The sequence below is a fragment of the Eumetopias jubatus genome, unplaced genomic scaffold, assembly GCF_037043125.1.
Source record: "Eumetopias jubatus isolate StellerSeaLion01/CBP00866 unplaced genomic scaffold, mEumJub1_p1.0 scaffold_5, whole genome shotgun sequence".
Classification (NCBI taxonomy): domain Eukaryota; kingdom Metazoa; phylum Chordata; class Mammalia; order Carnivora; family Otariidae; genus Eumetopias; species Eumetopias jubatus.
Window position 1 is genome coordinate 59,636,463 of NW_028274811.1, and position 19,092 is coordinate 59,655,554.

At 42.9% G+C, this 19,092-nt stretch overlaps 1 protein-coding gene across 1 annotated transcript in view; it reads right to left on the reverse strand.

Annotated features, from left to right (window-relative positions):
* ARSB (arylsulfatase B) overlaps window positions 1-17,730 on the reverse strand; it is a 165,336-nt gene extending 147,606 nt beyond the window's left edge. Inside the window, exons 1-2 of the mRNA XM_028114440.2 lie at window positions 17,235-17,730; window positions 76-262 (exon numbers count right to left, since the gene is read on the reverse strand). Coding sequence (XP_027970241.2) covers window positions 76-262; window positions 17,235-17,552 — 505 coding nt within the window. The 5' untranslated portion in view covers window positions 17,553-17,730. The remainder of the gene's footprint in view (window positions 1-75; window positions 263-17,234) is intronic.
* Window positions 17,731-19,092: the final 1,362 nt, after the last annotated feature.

The window sequence follows — 19,092 nt, forward strand, 5'->3', positions numbered from 1 at the left end:
TTACACTTGGGTGTATTTTTATGCGATGGTTGCAGCTAGTCTAAGCTGTAAAAGAAACATGTGCATTTCCATTACCAAAGTAAGTATCAAATCCTCGGCGGGTTGGAAGGCATTCTTTCCGGTACATTCCCAGGTGCCATTTTCCGACCATATGGGTAGTGTAGCCTGCTTCTTTTAGAAGCTGGGGCAGCAGTTTTTCATCCAGAGGGACACAGCTGGGCTGACAGGGCCAGATTATTTGGTGTTGTAAGCCTGTGTGGATCTTAAAGAGACAAACATGAAATTTTAGGTTGATGGTGTTGAAACATCCTGAACAAGCAGATAAAGTGGTTGCTTAATTTATTGGATACATCTGCAGGTTTGACTGTTGAACTCTATTCCTGTACCAGCTTAAGGATATTTCTGAATGGCACTTTACTCAGTTATTCAAATAAGGTAATGGCCATAAACAGATTGGAAAAAATGAATAAAAGCACTCTAATAAACATTAGATATTTTAACAAATATTTATCAAGGAATTATGTTAGAAACCATTAACTTAGGATTTCACCTCCTACCTCAAAAAAGTAACCGTAACATGAAGTGTGGATCTGTCAAGGAAAAAGTGTTCCAATTTTTGTACACATGAGAAATTAGTGTTTGGTTTGGAAGGGGCTTCTGTAATCTTTCAAGATTTGGTGATTTTTTTTAAGGGTTATTCAAAAATACAATGAAAGTAATGACTTATTTTTCTTATTCCACTTTATGGAGACCATAATTTAAAAGTCAGTGACCAACTTTTTCTTAAGGAAAAAAAAAGCAGCTATCTGACCCACATGTTGGGAGTGGTTCACACAAGTATGCCCAGGGCGCAAGGACCACACAACAATTAGCCTTTAAGAAATGATCCCTTGTTGAGTTTTCGTGTGATATTAAAATAGAATATCTACAATTACATGAAAAGGCTGTTAAAATAACCCTTCCTTTTCCAACCACCTATCTGTGTGAGGCTAGATGTTCTACATCAACTTTTGCCAAAACAATATATTACAACAGATTATAACAACCTAGCTATCTTCTATTAATAGAAAACACATACATGCTATGGTGAGCGCTGTGCATTGTGTAAGACTGATGAATCACAGACCCGTACCCCTGAAACAAATAATATATTATATGTTCATTAAAAAAAATTGAGGACACATACAAAAATACAAAACAGTATTACTCTTCTCATGTAATTCTCTTATTTTGGATAATATAGTTATTTTTCATAAGTTATTTATGTTAACATGTAATGGGATTATTACTGCTATTTTTCAATGAACAAAAGTATTTTTAGATTTCTATTTTAATTTCTGACACGGTGAATTTTGAAAGGTGTAACCCACAGAAACATAAGCTCTTTGGGGTACCTAAGACCAAAAAGTTTGAGAACTGATGTTATAATATCCAGTAGTGGGCCCTGCAATGAGGGAAATAAAGTAGGACAGGGAGATGGTGACAGAGGTGATTCTTTGATAGGGTGGCAAAAGAAATCTGAGGGGGAGCTATTTCAACAGTAATATGAATCAAGTGAGAGAGTAAGAGAGCCTTGCAAAAATACAAGGCAAGAATAATTGAGGCATAAGAAATAAAAAGTACAAAGGCCCTGGGCCCTGAACTTGCTGGATGAGTCTGAAGGTCAGGAGGGAGGCCAGTACGGTCCTGTCGCAGCTCCTGTGCTGGTGGGTGGCATGCCAGCCCTGCTGGGGTCCAACCAGAGCAGAGTTCCCGGGGGCTTCCATCCTAGGCTGCCCACCACTCCCTTCCCGCAAACCTCACACCTCTTCTCCTTGTCCTGGCTTAGCCAGGGAGGTACTTTCCTTTGCATGAAGTGGGACTAGGGTCTCATATTCAACTCTGCACTGGACACAAGCCTTCTCTAGAAAGGGCTAGGTACTCCCGATGTCCCTGGAATAAATGGGGCTCTGGGGACACAGAAGGTTGAGAGTACCAGTTCTCCACACAAACTCTAACTCCCTGGCCTCCGTCAGCTGTCAGGTGGGTTGTAAGCAGTTATTAATAAATGGCAAAAGTGTGTTTGCAGATGTTTTGCTGGCTTCTACAATTAGAGGCAGAATGCATTAAGCTCGGGGAATTAGATCCCAACTCAGCTCTATCACCAAAGACATACTCAACATTCAACAGTGCCACAGTAATAATCGTAAGCTCTGTTATTAACAGCATTGCTATGTTGTTATGCCTTCCCCCACTACGCTGCACTTTGCTTTCTTGAGAGACGGCATGGCATCATAGAGAACATGCCCCAAAGCCTGGAGCTGCCCCAGGAGTATGCTGTGGTGCCTAAGAACACCAGATAACATGTACGCTCAACCACTCGTCCATGGATCCCCTGGCATGATGGAATACTGATTAATCTCTGGGTTTCTCAATTCAAATACTAACTTACACAGACCAGATTCACAGATTTTAACTGTGTTTTAAATACATGGCAATAGGGCGTCTGGGTGGCTCAGTTGGTTAAGCAGCTGCCTTCGGCTCAGGTCATGATCCCAGGGTCCTGGGATGGAGTCCCACATCGGGCTCCCTGCTCAGCAGGAAGCCTGCTTCTCCCTCTCCCACTCCCGCTGCTTGTGCTCCTGCTCTCGCTATCTCTGTCAAATAAATAAATAAAATCTTATAAAAAAATACATGGCAATAAACAGATACAAAGGAGAAGCCCTCCAAAAAATTCACACTTACAATCTTTTTTTTCTAATTTATTATAAGCTACTATTGAATAGCTTTCTCATCAGCTTTGACATTGCCTTGAATTTCATTTTTTGTGGATCTTTCCAGAACCACCACTTTGGAGTTGTACTTGACATTGCTTCATTTCCTTCTATCTTTCCATATCCTTTTAAAAGAACCATATAAAATAACTTAAATGTGAAATTAAAATGGGTTTATTTTGAAGGTGATGGATAACTCACTATCTTGATTGTGGTGATGGTTTAACAGGTATATACATATCAAAACTTATCAAACTGTATACTTTAAATACGTGCAGTTTATTACATGTCAACCATACACCAATATACTTTTTAAAAATAAAAATGAGTTTAAGATTTCTACTAAGGGGGCGCCTGGGTGGCTCAGTTGGTTAAGCGACTGCCTTCGGCTCAGGTCATGATCCTGGAGTCCCTGGATCGAGTCCCACATCGGGCTCCCTGCTCGGCGGGGAGTCTGCTTCTCCCTCTGACCCTCCCCCCCCTCATGTGCTCTCTCTCCTCTCTCTCATTCTCGCTCTCTCAAATGAATAAATAAATAAAATCTTTTAAAAAAAAAAGATTTCTACTAAGATTTCTATGCCTTTGGGGTACCTGGGTGGCTCAGCAAGGGAAGTGTCTGCCTGAGGCTCAGGTCATGATCTCAGGGTCCTGGGATCAAGCCCCATTTCACGTTGGGGGGGTCCCTGCTCAGTGGGGAGTCTGTTTCTCCCTCTCCCTCTGCTCACCACCCCCCACCCCGCTCATGTTCTCTCTCTCTCAAATAAATAAAAATATTTTAAAAAAAAAGATTTCTATGCCTTTCCTAGAAATCACTGGACACCTCCACTGAGGTAAGTGCCGGATGCCTTCCACTTGCCTTCCAAATCCACATTCTGCCTTCTGTCCTGCTCTCTGCCCTGGGAAGCTGACCTTTGGGAACCAAATCACAGGACTCTGCACCTTCTGGCTTCTGACTGGGTTCACCCAAGGCGGACCCCTGACAGGAGGTTAGAGGGAGGGAAGAGATGAGTGGCTCTGGACTGCCAGACCACGTCTCTCTGTGCAGGCCATCCCGAAGGCAGCCGTCTCTATATGACACTCTTTGTCTCTAGGTTCTTTCCTTCCCTCCCTTCTGGTCCAGGGCTAGCAGAGCTCCACTAGGTTACACACCATTACTTGTGTTCCCTTCCCCCAACTCACACTTTTGTGAATAGTCCCTAATTATAAATAAACCCTAAATTACCTTAATTTGAATGTGCCATCTCTTTCCAGCTGGGATCCTGAATAATAAGGATGCTACAATATCCAGGAAACATTGGGGCAGGAAACACACACACACACCCCCCCCCAAATCATAGAAGGATTCTGTTCATGGTTAACAACGTGAAATTTACTCAAAAGAAAATTAATCCTAGGTTCAAAAACTTTGTAATAGATACTAATTGGCAACAGTGCAGGAGAAGCAAAGGTAATATTTTAGGGAACCCAAAAGACCCAGATAAATGCTATGTGCAGATTTCTTTAAATGTAAAGCTCATCCATCACACGCACAGAATTAACTCTGATAGCTATAAAGCATTGCCAAGGGATGCTGTGTGATTCGGTTTTCCTAGTCCATGGGCATCAAGCCAGGTGGTCAGCTGAAGCCTGTTTCTATTATCTACAATCATATGGAGCACAGAATTTGTTCTTTTCAATTCCCAAGAATTTATTTGACAGAGCATTTTTACGGCATTACTGGGGAAGCGGAAGCCAAACTCTGGATGGCAGCCAAAAACATGTTTTTAGTCTGTTCAAACACTATTTGAAGTAAGGAAGCCGTAATGTGTAGAGAAGCAGTAAACAGGCAAATGCTGAGCTGGTTCCAACTGAGCACTTTAGTTTAGCACAGAACTATAGATCCACACCATGCTTCATGGGGCAGGATGATAACAGGGCACCCATAGGAACCAACAAAAAAAGAATTGTGCTTTTGCAAACATAGCAGCATCTACGACAATTCCATTCTAACACTCCTCTTCAATGTTCAGAGAGCATGTATGAAAGGAGAGGATATATAGATAATATAGGAGAGTCCAAAGGAGTTACTCTATACCAACCATGTGTGGCTATCTCTTCTTCATTAAAACAAAGCCTCTTGCCAAAAACAGCTTCTCCTAAGATTTTACTTAACCATCAAGGCTTTCCTGCACAAAGGCAAAGGGTCTCCGTGAAGGACCTGGCTCATCTCTAGGTTCTTTCCATGAGATAAATGATGAGAATCCTTGTGTGTGTGTTTTGTTGCATATAAAATTTATCTGATCCTGTGAGTTATTCCAGCCTGTGTAGACATGGAAGAGACTATCAGTGTAGTCTCGTGAACTTAAAAAACAGAAAGGCCTATCTCTTGGAAGGAGAAGGAAGGAGGGTGGCTCCCACCCTCAGAATTTCTTCCTATCCCCCTTTAAGAGGTCCAGGTAGTCTACTGATTGATTATCTACAGGATTTGGAAGCTTAGAGCGCAATAGTTCAGCCACACTGATAACAAACTCTCCCAGGGGTTCCATGAACCACTGTTACGTATATGGCAATGAATGCCATCTCTCTCCTAACTTAGCAATGCTGAGATAATACCCAGCTGAACAGAAGAAAGATTCTGTCCTGTCAGTTGGACCTGTGCATGATGAACTCATACCCTCAGTGCACCCACGTATTTGTACACCTCCTACTCCAGTACTTTAAAATTCGGAAAAGCAGGCAGGCCCACCCTCCACTTTATACACCAGGGGGCCGAGAGGGAAGCTCCATGACCGGAACACAATCACAGAACGTGCTGGTGGCCGACCAGGACTTCAGAATTTCCAGCCTGCCCCTGAGCGAGTACACTACAGGTTTTAACCACGGTCAGGTACCACTCATGCCACCTTAGGGTTTATTCCTGGAGCTGTCCCACAGAACAAATGGGTAGTGGAGAATCTGCTCCCTCCCCCCGTTAAGCCTTCGAAAAAGCAGTCAGCTGCCCACGCTGTCGAAGCCAAGAGCTCCAGAACACACATTTTATGTGTTAGGGCCTGACTCCGCCATCTGGCCTGGTCCTCCAGAACCCAGGCTGCAGAGCTGGCTGGTGTCACTGACAGTTTTAAGGGTCTATTTATTTTGGTGTTGATTAGCAAAGAGTGTAAATCTCTGACTAACCCCACAAAGGGATGTTGTTGGTAAAAAGAATAAACAAGGCAAAAACTGAATCAGTGCCTTCCTCTGTTTAAATTATAAATCCAACCAAAAGCCCCAAATGAAAAGGTAGGAAAATACAGAAGAAAGGAAATTTTTAGTAAAGTGATATGATTAAAGAAACAAAAACAAAGAGAGTTACCAGACAGTGACAGCTTATGTTCAGAGTGATTCTTGAAATAACAAGCCTCAAAAACCAATAGCAAAAAACCCCCATAAGTCAGTGGGTCATACTCCACTTAGCCCCAAACTTATTTATTTCCTCATTTCCAATTAGTGGGAAGTAAAATATGTAAAACATGGAATTGTTTCTGTAAAATATTTTCAGTGCTTGCAGAATATGGCTTCCAGATGCCCCTTGCCTTCTGGGAAAATGCTTCCTGACTCTGGCTAGGCTTAGGAAAGATAGCTGGCTTCAGTAAAACAAAAGACCTAGCAAATCAAGTCATCCTCAGGGCTCCCCACATTAAAGCCCTGATGTGTTTTAGTAGGGGGCCATCTTATTTGGCACTATGGAGCTGATGCATCCTCTGTTCCTCCCTCTAAGGAAGCACAGGAATAGAAGCTAACAAGTGCTTTCTCTTCAGAGGCGCCTATGACCCACAGACTATATGCTCCTATCTCTGATTCCTTGGATGCCACTGCTAGAGGGTCCCACGAACACTCCCAATCTGTGACCTACTTCTTTCCCCACTCACCCTACCTACTTCTTCTAGCTCTTCACTCCTCTTTGCCCCACCTCTAGTCTTAGAGTCCAGGGAGAGGCGACCAGGGATAGGAGAGTCCACTGTCCAGAGGAGAGGCAAGCAAGCAGGAGGTTGATAAAGGAAGGGCAGGCAGGACGCTGAGGGCACTAAAGAAAAGAAGCAGGGAAATGAGAGCATCCTCAGGCAGAACCCATCCTCTCTCCATGCCAGTACGCAATGCCCTATTCTGCCTGGAGCCATGGGTCTCAGCCGCTCACATTCTTTTTTTTTTTTTTTAATGTTTTATTTATTTATTCATGAGAGTCAGAGAGAGAGAGAGAGAGAGAAGCAGAGGGAGAAGCAGGCTCACCACAGAGCAGGGAGCCCGATGTGGGACTCGATCCCAGGACCCCGGGATCATGACCTGAGCCGAAGGCAGACGCTTAACCATCTGAGCCACCCAGGCGCCCAGCCGCTCACATTCTTAAAGCAACTTGAAGCAAAAGTCAACAATTGCCCACAATGGTGCTGCGCAGTCTCCTTCCTATATTTCCTGTCCAAGGTTTTGCATCAGGGGTGAGTGAAAAGCCCTGAAATGTCTTGTCCATTTATCAATGTGATTAAGAAAAATGTGACTTGGGTCCCTTAAGAATGAAACCTTGGAGTCATCTTTCATTGCTTCTGTTCTCTGCGAAGGTTACAGAGTTCTGGTGGAGTGGCCCCTCCGTTCCCAAGGTAAGAATGTTCCCAGTAGAGGACCAAAGTTACTTTCCTTACTTTTTTCCTAAAAGGAAATGTTCCCACTAAGGCCCTCTGCTATTGTTACCCTTTAATCTTTTTTGTTTCTTAAAAAGAACGCAGGGGCCCTAGAAATGGCATGTCAACCATACATAGTGAAGAGAGCGAGCTTGAGCTCTCTCAGGAAATGCTCAGCTGTTAAAGTACTTAGCACATTCATTCATTTCGTTGCTCAACACTGAGACTGCTTCTCTAGGCCAGGGACAAGCAAGGCCGTCTAAAGGACAAGTCAGCCTTGAGAACAAACAAGCACACTTACAATGTGTACTAAGAATACAGAGCTATAACGAATATTTGGTATTGAGTAAAATCAGTTTGTAAGAATATAGAAATTTAGCATTTTCAAGTCTTCTTTTGACCTAAAAGCACTATACAAATTCTATTAGAAATGCTGATGGATTTTTATTTATTTATTTGACCACTTTTACAAACATCTTTGTTATATATTTTTATTGGAATATATCTGACATATAACATTGTGTAAATTTAAGGTACACCACATTTATTCATCGTGGTATCTTTGTCACTGTAGCAACACCTAACATCTCCATCATGTTGCACACTTGTCCTTTCTTTTCCATGGCTGGAATCACTAAGTTCCAGTCTCTTACCAAGCGGGAGGCTGACAGTACGGTACTGTCGACTCTACTGCACCTTAGATCTCTAGGTCGTATTTACGGCTTGTTGCACGTCTGTCCCCTTAAACAACATCTGTCCTATCCTCACACCCCACGAAGGATTTTTAAATTAACATTTCATCCTTGAGATTTCAAACACGGGGAAAGTGAATGTAAAATCTATTTCATTATAGGCACAACATGCCTCCAAAGGATACCAAGAAAGTAATAAATAGGGGCTCTGTACAGGAAGGAGGGCTGAAGGCCAAGATGAAAAGATCTTTTTTTTAATGCATACCTCTATTTAAATCTCTTCTATGTGAAACTTTGAAAGTACTTCCTAAAGACAATTTTAAAAATCAGCTTACTTTAAAAAAAGGTGGGGGGGGGGTGAAATTGAATTCTAACCAGAATAACATGTATACAAGGAATGCCACATGGCTCGTTATTGTGGTTCCTTAACATATACTTACTCAGAACACTGTTAGATTAGAAACGTTCTTACAGTAGCCTTCAATGTAACATCACTATGAAAACCCGAACAACTAAGTTAAGTTTAGTATTTTATCATGAGCAGGCAGTATGAGGACAGGGAGACCCTGCCTCCACCTCTGAGCTCCCGGCATGCTTTTCATACCCTCCTCCGCTCAGTTCCAGCCACAGAGACCTTGTCCCCATTCTTAGAAAGAGCTCACTGGCAGGCTCTGGGCCTGCACTTGGCTGTCCCTCCCACTGTTTTAAATTCTCTTTCCCAGGATCTCCGAATGGCTGACTCCTCTTCGTCCAGGCCTCTGCCCCTATCTTCTTCTTGGAGATAATTTCCTGAGTCACTTAGCCTTTTGCCTACTTTATTTTCTTTTCTACATTTATTGCCAGGCCATTTAAATTCACCACGCTTTACTCATTTGTTTATGTGTTTATTTCATCCCCCGCTTAGTCCCTCCTTCTCCTCACCTCACCTGCAACAGACTACAAGCACCAGGAGGTCCCCAGAGTATAGCACAATACCCAGCATAACTAGCTGCTCAATCAATATTTGTTGAATGAAAGAATGAATGAATGCATTATACTAAATGGTGATAGACTGAAAGCTTTCCTCTAAGATCAGGAATAAGAAAAGGGTGTCCACTCTTGCCACTTCTAATCAAAGTGTACTATAGGTTCTAGTCAGGGCAATTAGGTAAGCATCTAGAATGGAAAGCAACCAGTTTGGAAAAGAAAAAGCAAAACTATTTCTATCTGCAGATGACAGGATCTTGTATATAGGAAATCCTAAAGGTATCATACACACACACACACACACACACACACACACACACTCACTCACTCACTCACTCTTTTAGAACTAGTAAGTTCAGTGAGGTTGCAGGATACAGATCAAATGTCAGTTGCATTTCCATACCCTACCAATGAACAATTGAAAATGAAATTAAGAAAACAATTCCATTTATAACAATATCCAAAAAAATAAAAAATTAGAACTAAACATAACCAAAGAATTGGTAAGACTTGCATGCTGAAAACAACAAAACATTATTGGAAAGAAATTAAAGAAGACCTAAATAAGTAGAAACATATCTCATGTTCATAAATTAGAAGACATATATATCTTTTTCTTTTTTATTAACACATAATGTATTATTTGTTTCAGGGGTACAGGTCTGTGATTCATCAGTCTTGCACAATTCACAGCGCTCACCATAGCACATACCCTCCCCAGTGTCCACCACCCAGCCACCCCATCCCTCCCACCACCCTCCACTCCAGCAACCCTCAGTTTGTTTCCTGAGATTAACAGTCTCTTATGGTTTGTCTCCCTCTCTGGTTTCATCTTGTTTCATTTTTCCTCCCTTCCCCTATGATCCTCTGTCTTGTTTCTCAAATTCCTCATATCAGTGAGATCATGGGATACTTGTCTTTCTCTGACTTATTCCACTTAGCATAATAGCCTCTAGTTCCATCCACATCGTTGCAAATGGCAAGATTTCATTTTTGATGGTTGTATAATATTCCATTGTAAATATATACACGACCTCTTCTTTCTCCATTCATCTGTGGATGGACATCTAGGCTCTTTCCACAGTTTGGCTATTGTGGACATTGCTGCTACAAACATTGGGGTGCACGTGCCCCTTCAGATCACTACATTTGTATCTTTGGGGTAAATACCCAATAGTGCAATTGCTGGGTCATAGGGTAGCTCTATTTTCAACTGTTTGAGGAACCTCCATACTGTTTTCCAGAGCGGCTGCACCAGCTTGCATTCCCACCAACAGTGTAGGAGGGTTCCCCTTTCTCCGCATCCCCGCCAACATCTGTCGTTTCCTGACTTGTTAATTGTAGCCATTCTGACGGGTGTGAGGTGGTATCTCATTGAAGTTTTGATTTGTATTTCCTGATGCCGAGCGATGTTGAGCACTTTTTCATGTGTCTATTGGCCATTTGGATGTCTTCTTTGGAGAAATGTCTGTTCATGTGGAAGACTTATATTGTTAAGGTGGTAATACTTCCCAAATGGATTTATAGATCAATATAGTCCCTATCAAAATTCCATGGCATTTTTTACAGAAATGGACAAGGTGATCCTAAAATTCATATGGAAATGCAAGGGGCCCAGAAGAGCCAAATCATTCTTGAAAAAGATCAAAATCGGAGGAGTCATATTTTCTGATTCTGAGACCTACTACAAAGTTAGAGTAATCAGGACAGTGTGGTGCTGCCATAAGGATAAACATATAGATCAATGTAATAAAATTGTAATTCCAGAAATAAACCCATATATCTACGGTCAACTGATTTGTGACAAGAGTGGAGAGAGCATTCAGGAGGGAAAGAACAATCTTTTTAACATATAGTCCTGGAACAACTGGGCATCCACATGCATCCACATTCCTCAGAAAAATATAAAAGTTAACTAAAAATGGTTCAAAGACCTAAATGTAAGAGCTGAAACTATACAATTCTTAGAAGAAAACACAGAGGTAAATCTTCATAACCTTAGTGGTTTCTTAGATATGACACCAAAAGCACAAACAGCCAAAGAAATTAAGTTGAACTACATCAAAATTTAAAACTATTATACATAAAAGGACACTATCAAGAAAGTAAAAAGAAAACCCATAGGAGAAAGTATTTGCAAATCATGTATATGAAAAGGGTTTAACATCCAGGATATATAAAGAACTCATACAACTCAACAATGAAAAGACAACTCAATTTGAAAATGACAAAGGATTTGAGTAGAGATTTTCTCCAAAGAAATATACAAACGACAAATAAGACATGAAAAGATGCTCAAGGCCATTAGAGAAATGCAAACCAAAGGCACAATGAGATACCACTCCATACCCACTAGGATGACTAGAAGGCTATAATCAAAAAGATAGTAACAAGGGTTGGCAAAGATATGGAGAAACTGGAACCCACAAACATTGTTGGTAGGAATGGTGTATCTGCTGTGGAAACAGTTTGGCAGCTCCTCAAAAAATGAGACATAGAGCTGCCATATGATCTAGTATTCACTCTTAGGTATATACCAAGAGAGGTGACAAAAAAAAATGTGTTCACACAAAAACTTATACGTGGATGTTCACAGCAGCATTATTCACAATAGCCAAAAGACAATGCCCATCAACTAATGGATGGAAAAATAAAATGTTGGTATATCCATACAATAGAATATTATGTGGCCATAAAAAGGAATGGTACATGCCATAATGTGGATGAAAGGATATCTACCGTATGATTCCATTTATATGAAATGTCCAAAATAAGTAGATCTATAAAGACAGAAAGTAGATCAGTGGCTGCCAGGGGCAGGGGGAAGAGGGGAATGGGGATTGACTGCTAACAGTTACAGGGTTTCTTTTTGGGGTAATGGCAATGTTCTAGAATTAGACAATGGTGATGGCTGTACAACCTTGCAGATATATGAAAAACTGATAAATTAGACACTTAAAATGGTATATTTGATGGTATGTGAAATAAAACGTTAAAAAAAAAATAGAGTATAGGAGGAGTACCTGGCTGACTTTTCAGTCAGTGGAGCATATGACTCTTGATCTTGGGGTTATGAGTTTGAACCCCATGCTGGGTATAGAGATTACTTAAAAATACAATCTTTGGGCGCCTGGGTGGCTCAGTTGGTTAAGCGACTGCCTCCGGCTCAGGTCATGATCCTGGAGTCCCGGGATCGAGTCCCGCATCGGGCTTCCTGCTCAGCAGGGAGTCTGCTTCTCCCTCTGACCCCCTTCCCTCTCGTGCTTTCTATCTCTCATTCTCTCTCTCTCTCAAATAAATAAATAAAATCTTTAAAAAAAATACAATCTTTTTTAAAAATAGAGTATAGGAAAATAGGCAATATCTTATGTTGCTGGTGGGAATGTAGATTGATACAACCTACTGAAGTACAATTTTGTAGGATTTCTCAAAATTACAAACACATCTACCTTTAAACCCAGAAAAAGTCCTTTTCTAAGAATTTATCCTACAGATATATTTAACCATGTGTAAAATGATATATAGCGAAGGTACTGACTTCAGCTTTGACATATCAAAAGACTAGAAACAATCTATATGGCCACCATGATGTGACTAGTTAAATAAATTATCATATATCCATTCAACAAAATATTATAGTCATAAATATTGAGAATGCTCTTTTACTAACAATGTGGAATTATTTCAAGTATAAAAACAAACATGTGAAGAGTATGCTACCATCCATATAAAAAGAAAGGTAATATCCACATATGTATTTGCTTGTGTATGCATAAAATACTTTACGAAAGAACTACATATACAATTCAGATAGCACTGTTTGCCTTCACAATGGGGAGCCGATGCCTAAGGAACAAAACAGTGTGTGTGTGTACATGCGGGCATGTACATAAGAAGAGATTTTCAGTAACTTTTCAGTTTTCAAACCATTGTGTTGTCTATTCAAATATACATCAAAATATACATCAAAAATATTTTTTAAATAAGGAACGAAGGAGTCATAAGATTGTGTACAGTCACCTGAATTCTAGTCCTGAATTTACCAATAACCATTTGCCTCCTCTTCCGATCAGTCTCCCTCTTCCCCGCTTTATCAAACTCCATGCATTTTTCACCAAAGTATGCAGGTTTAAAAAGGTTCATATGTGAGGGTTCTGAACAATTACATGTCCATATATAAAAGGCTGGGTTCACGTGCCTGTTGAAACAAGTTCTGGACAAACAAGCAGCAACGTTGTAAGGCGCATAGCATAGCGCGCTGAGCAGGAGTAATCTCTCTTCCCGCCAGTAGATGGGGTGAGTAGCTATGATCAGGTACATTTGCCAAGTCAGAAACCCGCTCTAAGGGACTCAGGGCCTTAGAGTCAAAGAAATGTAGAGCTAGAAAAAGCCAGGGAGTTCAGCCCAGCTCCCATATTTTACAGATGTGGAAAATGATGTCCAGCTAGTCAGAGTGTGAAGACTGACATGGTGAACACTGGAACCCACATCTCATTATTCCCAACCAGTCCTCTTCACTAAATACTTTAATAAGCCAAAAACCTAAAACTCAGAATTTGGGGAAACTAAGTTCAATCAGGCTAGGCTTAGTTATCACTTTACACTCTTCTAAAGTGACATGACTATGGGAAGGATGGGTCTCTAAATATTCTATTAAAAGACGACTGTTAAGTTCACAGATAGAACTATTATGTAGTTCTTTCAAGTACCTAACTTTGAAATAGTCAACAAATTTCCTCATTTTAGTGTCTAAAATATTGCACAACACATGACTCGTTCAGAAATAAAACCTCTCCCCCTATTTTCATTTTCCATTTAACATAGGCAATTCCTAACTTGAAACAATATGGGTTAACTTTTTGTTGTTGAGATGTTTGGAAACGACCTAAATGTCCAAAAATAATGGATCGTTTAGCAAATCTGAAGCAGCTCTTGTGATGATATTTTTAATAATTCTGAGTAGGCAACATAATGTAGTGGTTTGAGAGCCATGCTGCCTGGCCACGTCCTGGTCTACCACTTACTAGCCCTGTGACCTTGGGCAAGGTTCTTACCCTCTTCCAGCCTTGGTTTCCTTGTTATCAAATAGGGATAAAAGTAGTACCTACCTCACCGGGTTGCTGAGAGAAGTCAATGAATTAAAGTGTAAAGTGCTCAGAATGGTATCAGTATATAGTATCTGAGGGCAATGAGGCTCCTTAGTTCTCCCTGAAGTGTTGGCTCCTTTAGAAAAGGACGCTTGCTAGCCTGAGGTAATTTGTAATTGGGTCTCCTGAAATCAGAGTAAAACGGGAGAAAAGTCAAGCAAAATGTTTAGGGAGGCTAGCCTGTGACAGTGAGTGGTCTCTGAACTGTTTTGGAGTACGCAACTTCTACCCTTCCTTCACATCTTAACTACAGGGCACTCTACACACGTTTTTTTCTCCAAGATGCAATGGTGGTGACTGGCAGAGAAGGATGTTAGGGGACAAAAGCAGCCAATTATAAGAACAAGTTTTTTAAAGTATGGTATTTGCTTTCTTGTTCAAGTCTGTTGGAAGGGAGGAAGTCAGAGAAATGAATGGCCCTCCCATTCTTCTGCAATTTGAGTTCAGTTCTCTTATTTCAGAGCAAATGCAGAACTATTGGGGGCAGACCTTGCATTCTCTCCTTCCTTCTTTACTCAAATGCGCCCTTACTCCTACTAAGTGTCCAGGGTGAGATCTGTCTTAAAGCACGGATTCCTGATTACACCTTGCAGCCAAGGCTAGACCTGTGGAAAGTACCTAGGGCTGGGGGTGAAGGGAGCCATCCCTGACCTTCATGGAAACCTGGACGACAGCTACTTCTCAGTCCTGTAGTAAAATTCTATCTTTTCTGTTTCTACAAGTCTTTGGATCACCATGGAAATCTTTATTGCAAATAAACCCTCCCTTCTCTTGATCTTTGGACAACGAGCTAGGGTTGATCAGAGAGGCTACATGAACACAGACTTAGGAGGGCAAGGTTCAAGCATATCCCGTGACTTGCACAGTAAGGGCTCAAAATGTGCTTGTTGAATAAACAATACATGTATAAGGAGGTATACATGATCCCAGGGTCCTGGGATCGAGCCCCGCATCGGGCTCCCTGCTCCGCGGGAAGCCTGCTTCTCCCTCTCCCACTCCCCCTGCTTGTGTTCCCTGCTCTCGCTCTCTGTCAAATAAATAAATAAAATCTTTAAAAAAAAATAAATGAACATGTATAAGGAGGTATGCTTGTGTTCTGGAACAGTAACCATTTATTGTAGTTAATATAGATAGCCATAATCACATCAGGATCTTATAAAATCATCAGTCTTAGTCAGATTAAGCAAAAAGGATACAATTTTATGGGCCTGAGATGACCAGTGGATACAGGAGAGGCACAAGACCCAATATTACCACTTTCTAGCTGTGTGATTCTTAACATGTAATCGAACTTCTACAAGTTTATTTCCTTATCTGTAAAAGGGGATTAAAAGTTACAGCTACCTCATGAGCTATTTCAAGAATAACTTTAAAAACAGTGAAGCACCATGCAAATGTTCTTGATATTCTTAGTTACGTAACATATGTGCACACTCTCTACAAGTATACATATCTCTGTTAACTACATAGAAGTTGTTAAAGAAAAGCTTTTAGAGATAATGTGAGCTATCACTTGACATCTGTCAGATTGGCTAGTATCAAAAGAACAAGAAATAACAAGTGTTGGTGAGGATGTGGAGCCCTCCGCCCTGTTGATAGGAATGTAAATTGGTACAGCCACTAGGGAAAACAGTATGGATGTTCCCCAGAAAATTAAAACTAGAGCTATCACAGGACCCAGCAATTCCACTTCTGGATACTTATCAGAAGAAAAGGACAAACCAATCTGAGGAGATCTATGCCCCCCCCCCCCATGTTCTCTGCAGCACTCTTTACAATAGCCAAGACATGGAAGCAACCTAAGCGTCCATCCACAGATGAATAGATAAAATTAGATGTCATATATATATGTATATATAGATATAAAACATGGAATATTACTCAGCCATAAAAAAGAATGAAATCCTACCATTGTCGCAACATGGATGGAACCTAGAGGGTATAATGCGAAGCGATGTCAGAGAAAGACAAATACCATATGATTTCAGTTATGCGTGGAATCTAAAAACCAAAACAATGAACAAACAACATAAAACAAACAGATTCATAGATACAAGGAACAGTTGGTTTCCAGAGGGGAGAGGTGTTGCGGGGCCGGTGAAAAGGGCGAAGAGGATTCAGAGGTACAAACTTCTAGATAAAAAATAAGTCATGGAGGTATAAGGTACAGCATTGGGGATATAGCCAATAATATGCTGTAATTTTGTATGGTGATAAATGATAGCTAGACTTATTATGGGGATCATTTCATAATGTACAAAGATATAGAATCACTATGATGCACCCCTGAAGCTGATAGGATATTATATGCCTATTATACTTCATTGATAAATAGATAATAAAGGTGCTCAGAAGCACTGAACACAAGGTTAAATCAGAAAGGAATATCAGCAGCCCAAGCAAAATCAACCTGGGTAGGTTCACTGTGCTGAGAACTGGAAAAATCAATCTCTGATCCGACAGTCCTAACCTAGGGCCGCTGGGTTCGCACGGGAGCAGAGTCGCACCTACCGCGCACACTCTTTTCCCTTTACCTGGCGCCCCGCCCCTGCTTTCCCGGCTCCCCTCCTCTCTCCGCTCCACTCCGGGGTGCCCAGCCCGCTCCCTCTCCTTCGTCAGTCTTCAGGACCTCTCTGCAGAGTCCACTCCGACCCTTCGGCCTACGGCTCGCAGGCCTAGCATTACCACTCTCCTAGAAACCCTCTCACCCCGACCTTTAGAAAACGAAAGACCGAAAAAGCCCAGGAGGAAGTGGGGCTCCGGGGGCTGCGGGTCGCCCTGGAGCGGGCATGCGCGGAGGCCGCGGCGGCCTGCGGGCCGGGGAGAAGCGGGGACGGCACGGCCAGAGGGAGCAGCCGCCTCGCCTGGACCCAGCTCGGGAAACTGACGCCGGATCGCCAGCGCCCGCCCCGGCCTCCCGGCCCCACTTGCCAGAGGCTCGCGGGCCGGGCGGCGGGGCGCGGCAGGAGGGCAGAGCGGCGGCCACGGGAGGGGCGGAGCGGGGCGCCGGCGACGGGTTGGCGGGCTGCCGGGGGCGCTGCGTACCTGGTAGCGGCCGGTGAGCAGCTGGCTCCGCGAAGGCGTGCACAGCGGCTGCGTGTAGTAGTTGTCCAGGAGCACCCCGCCGGCCACCAGCGCGTCCAGGTGCGGCGTGCGGATGTTCGAGCCGTGGAAGCCCACGTCGTTCCAGCCCAGGTCGTCCGCCAGCACGAAAACGAGGTGCGGCGGCCGGCCGGCCCCTGCGCCCGCGCCCGGCGGGGCCGCCAGCAGTAGCAGGCGCAGCAGCAAGGGGAGGACGCCGGGGAGGAGCGGCCGCCGCAGGCTGGGGCCTCGGGACAGGCTCGCCGCGCCGCGCCGGCCCATCCTTCGCCGCCCACGGTGCCAGCGCCTGTGGCGCCGGCAGCCCCCGGCACCGCTTGTAGAATCAGGAACTGGGCGGCCGGGCCTGCCCCGCCCCCGCACGGTATTTCACCCCAGCGGGCGGTGGGCGGTGGAGGCCTGGCGCGGGAGCCCCCGCCGCCTCTGACCCGGGCCCGGGCCGGTGTGACGGGGGAGGAGCCAGCGGAGAAGCACCAGATTCTCCCGCTGGCCCAGCTCCGGGGAAACTCCGTTGATGCTTGATGGGAGCCAAGATTTCTTCTCTTTCCATAGATGAATTTTGCGACATAGCATCCTCAAAGAGGAGCAGATTTGATCTTTTTAGTAACTCTTCGCAGTTTGCAAAGCATTTTCTTTAAATTTCGCAACAAACTCGGCAGTTAGGAATTATAATGTACCCTCCTTTTTTTTCAATAAAGAAGCCTGTAGTTGGTTGAGCCTAACCCAAACTCACATCCTGAGCCGTGATGTTTTAGAGGTCTTGGGGGAGTCATTTCTAGCAAAAGAACTCAGACTTGTGCAAGTGGGCGGTCGATGGAGAGGCAAAACTCTAGGTGATGTTTCACATTCATTTATGAATAGCATACGCCCGTGAAGCCACTTCCTCCTCACTACCCAAAGGGGGGCCAAATACCCACTCCGACTGCACGGTGTCCTTTTGAAGGTGCAGTTTTACTTAGGCAGCCCTGAGGAGTTGGGGGGCTGTTGTGTGACCATTAAGTAGCTCACTAGCTTGTCCAGGTATGGGCCTCTTCACGGCTGGCTCTGCGACACTCAAGTAGTGAGCCAAAGAAGTATTGTATCTAATCTGCTTGCAATCATGTGAGGATGGAAGGAAAAAATTCCCTTAACCATATGCTCACTGAATTGGGAAGTTAGCCTTATGACCACTGCCATCCCAAACTCTCTGCCTCTTCTGGTTTGGAGATAGACGGTAACTATTTACGGTTATGGGGGCCAGACGGTTATGCACTGTAGGATACATCCTTTCAGGCTATCTGAATCTGATGCCATGGGAATTATTTCACAGCTTTATAAGTTGTGGATAACTGATAGCGATGGAAACTAATGCTTTTTAAAAGAACATTTTAAAATTTAAATTCAATTAATTAAGATAGGATGTATTATTGGTTTTGGAGGTATGGGCCTGTGATTCATCAGTCTTATATAAATACTCATTACGTCACGTGCTCTCCTTAATGTCCATCCTCCAGTTACCCCATCTCCCTACCCCCTTCCCCTCCAGCAACCCTCAGTTTGTTCCTTATGATTAAGAGTCTCTTATGATTTGTCTCCCTCTATGGTTTCCTCTTGTTTTATTTTTTCCTCTCTTCCCCTATGATCCTCTGTTTCGTTTCTTAAATTCCATGTATCAGTGAGATCATATGATAATTGTCTTTCTCTGACTTACTCCGCTTAGCATAATGCCCTCTAGTTCCATCCACATGGTTGCAAATGGCAAGATTTCATTTTTGATGGCTGTGTAATATTCCATTGTGTATATATACCACCTCTTCTTTCTCCA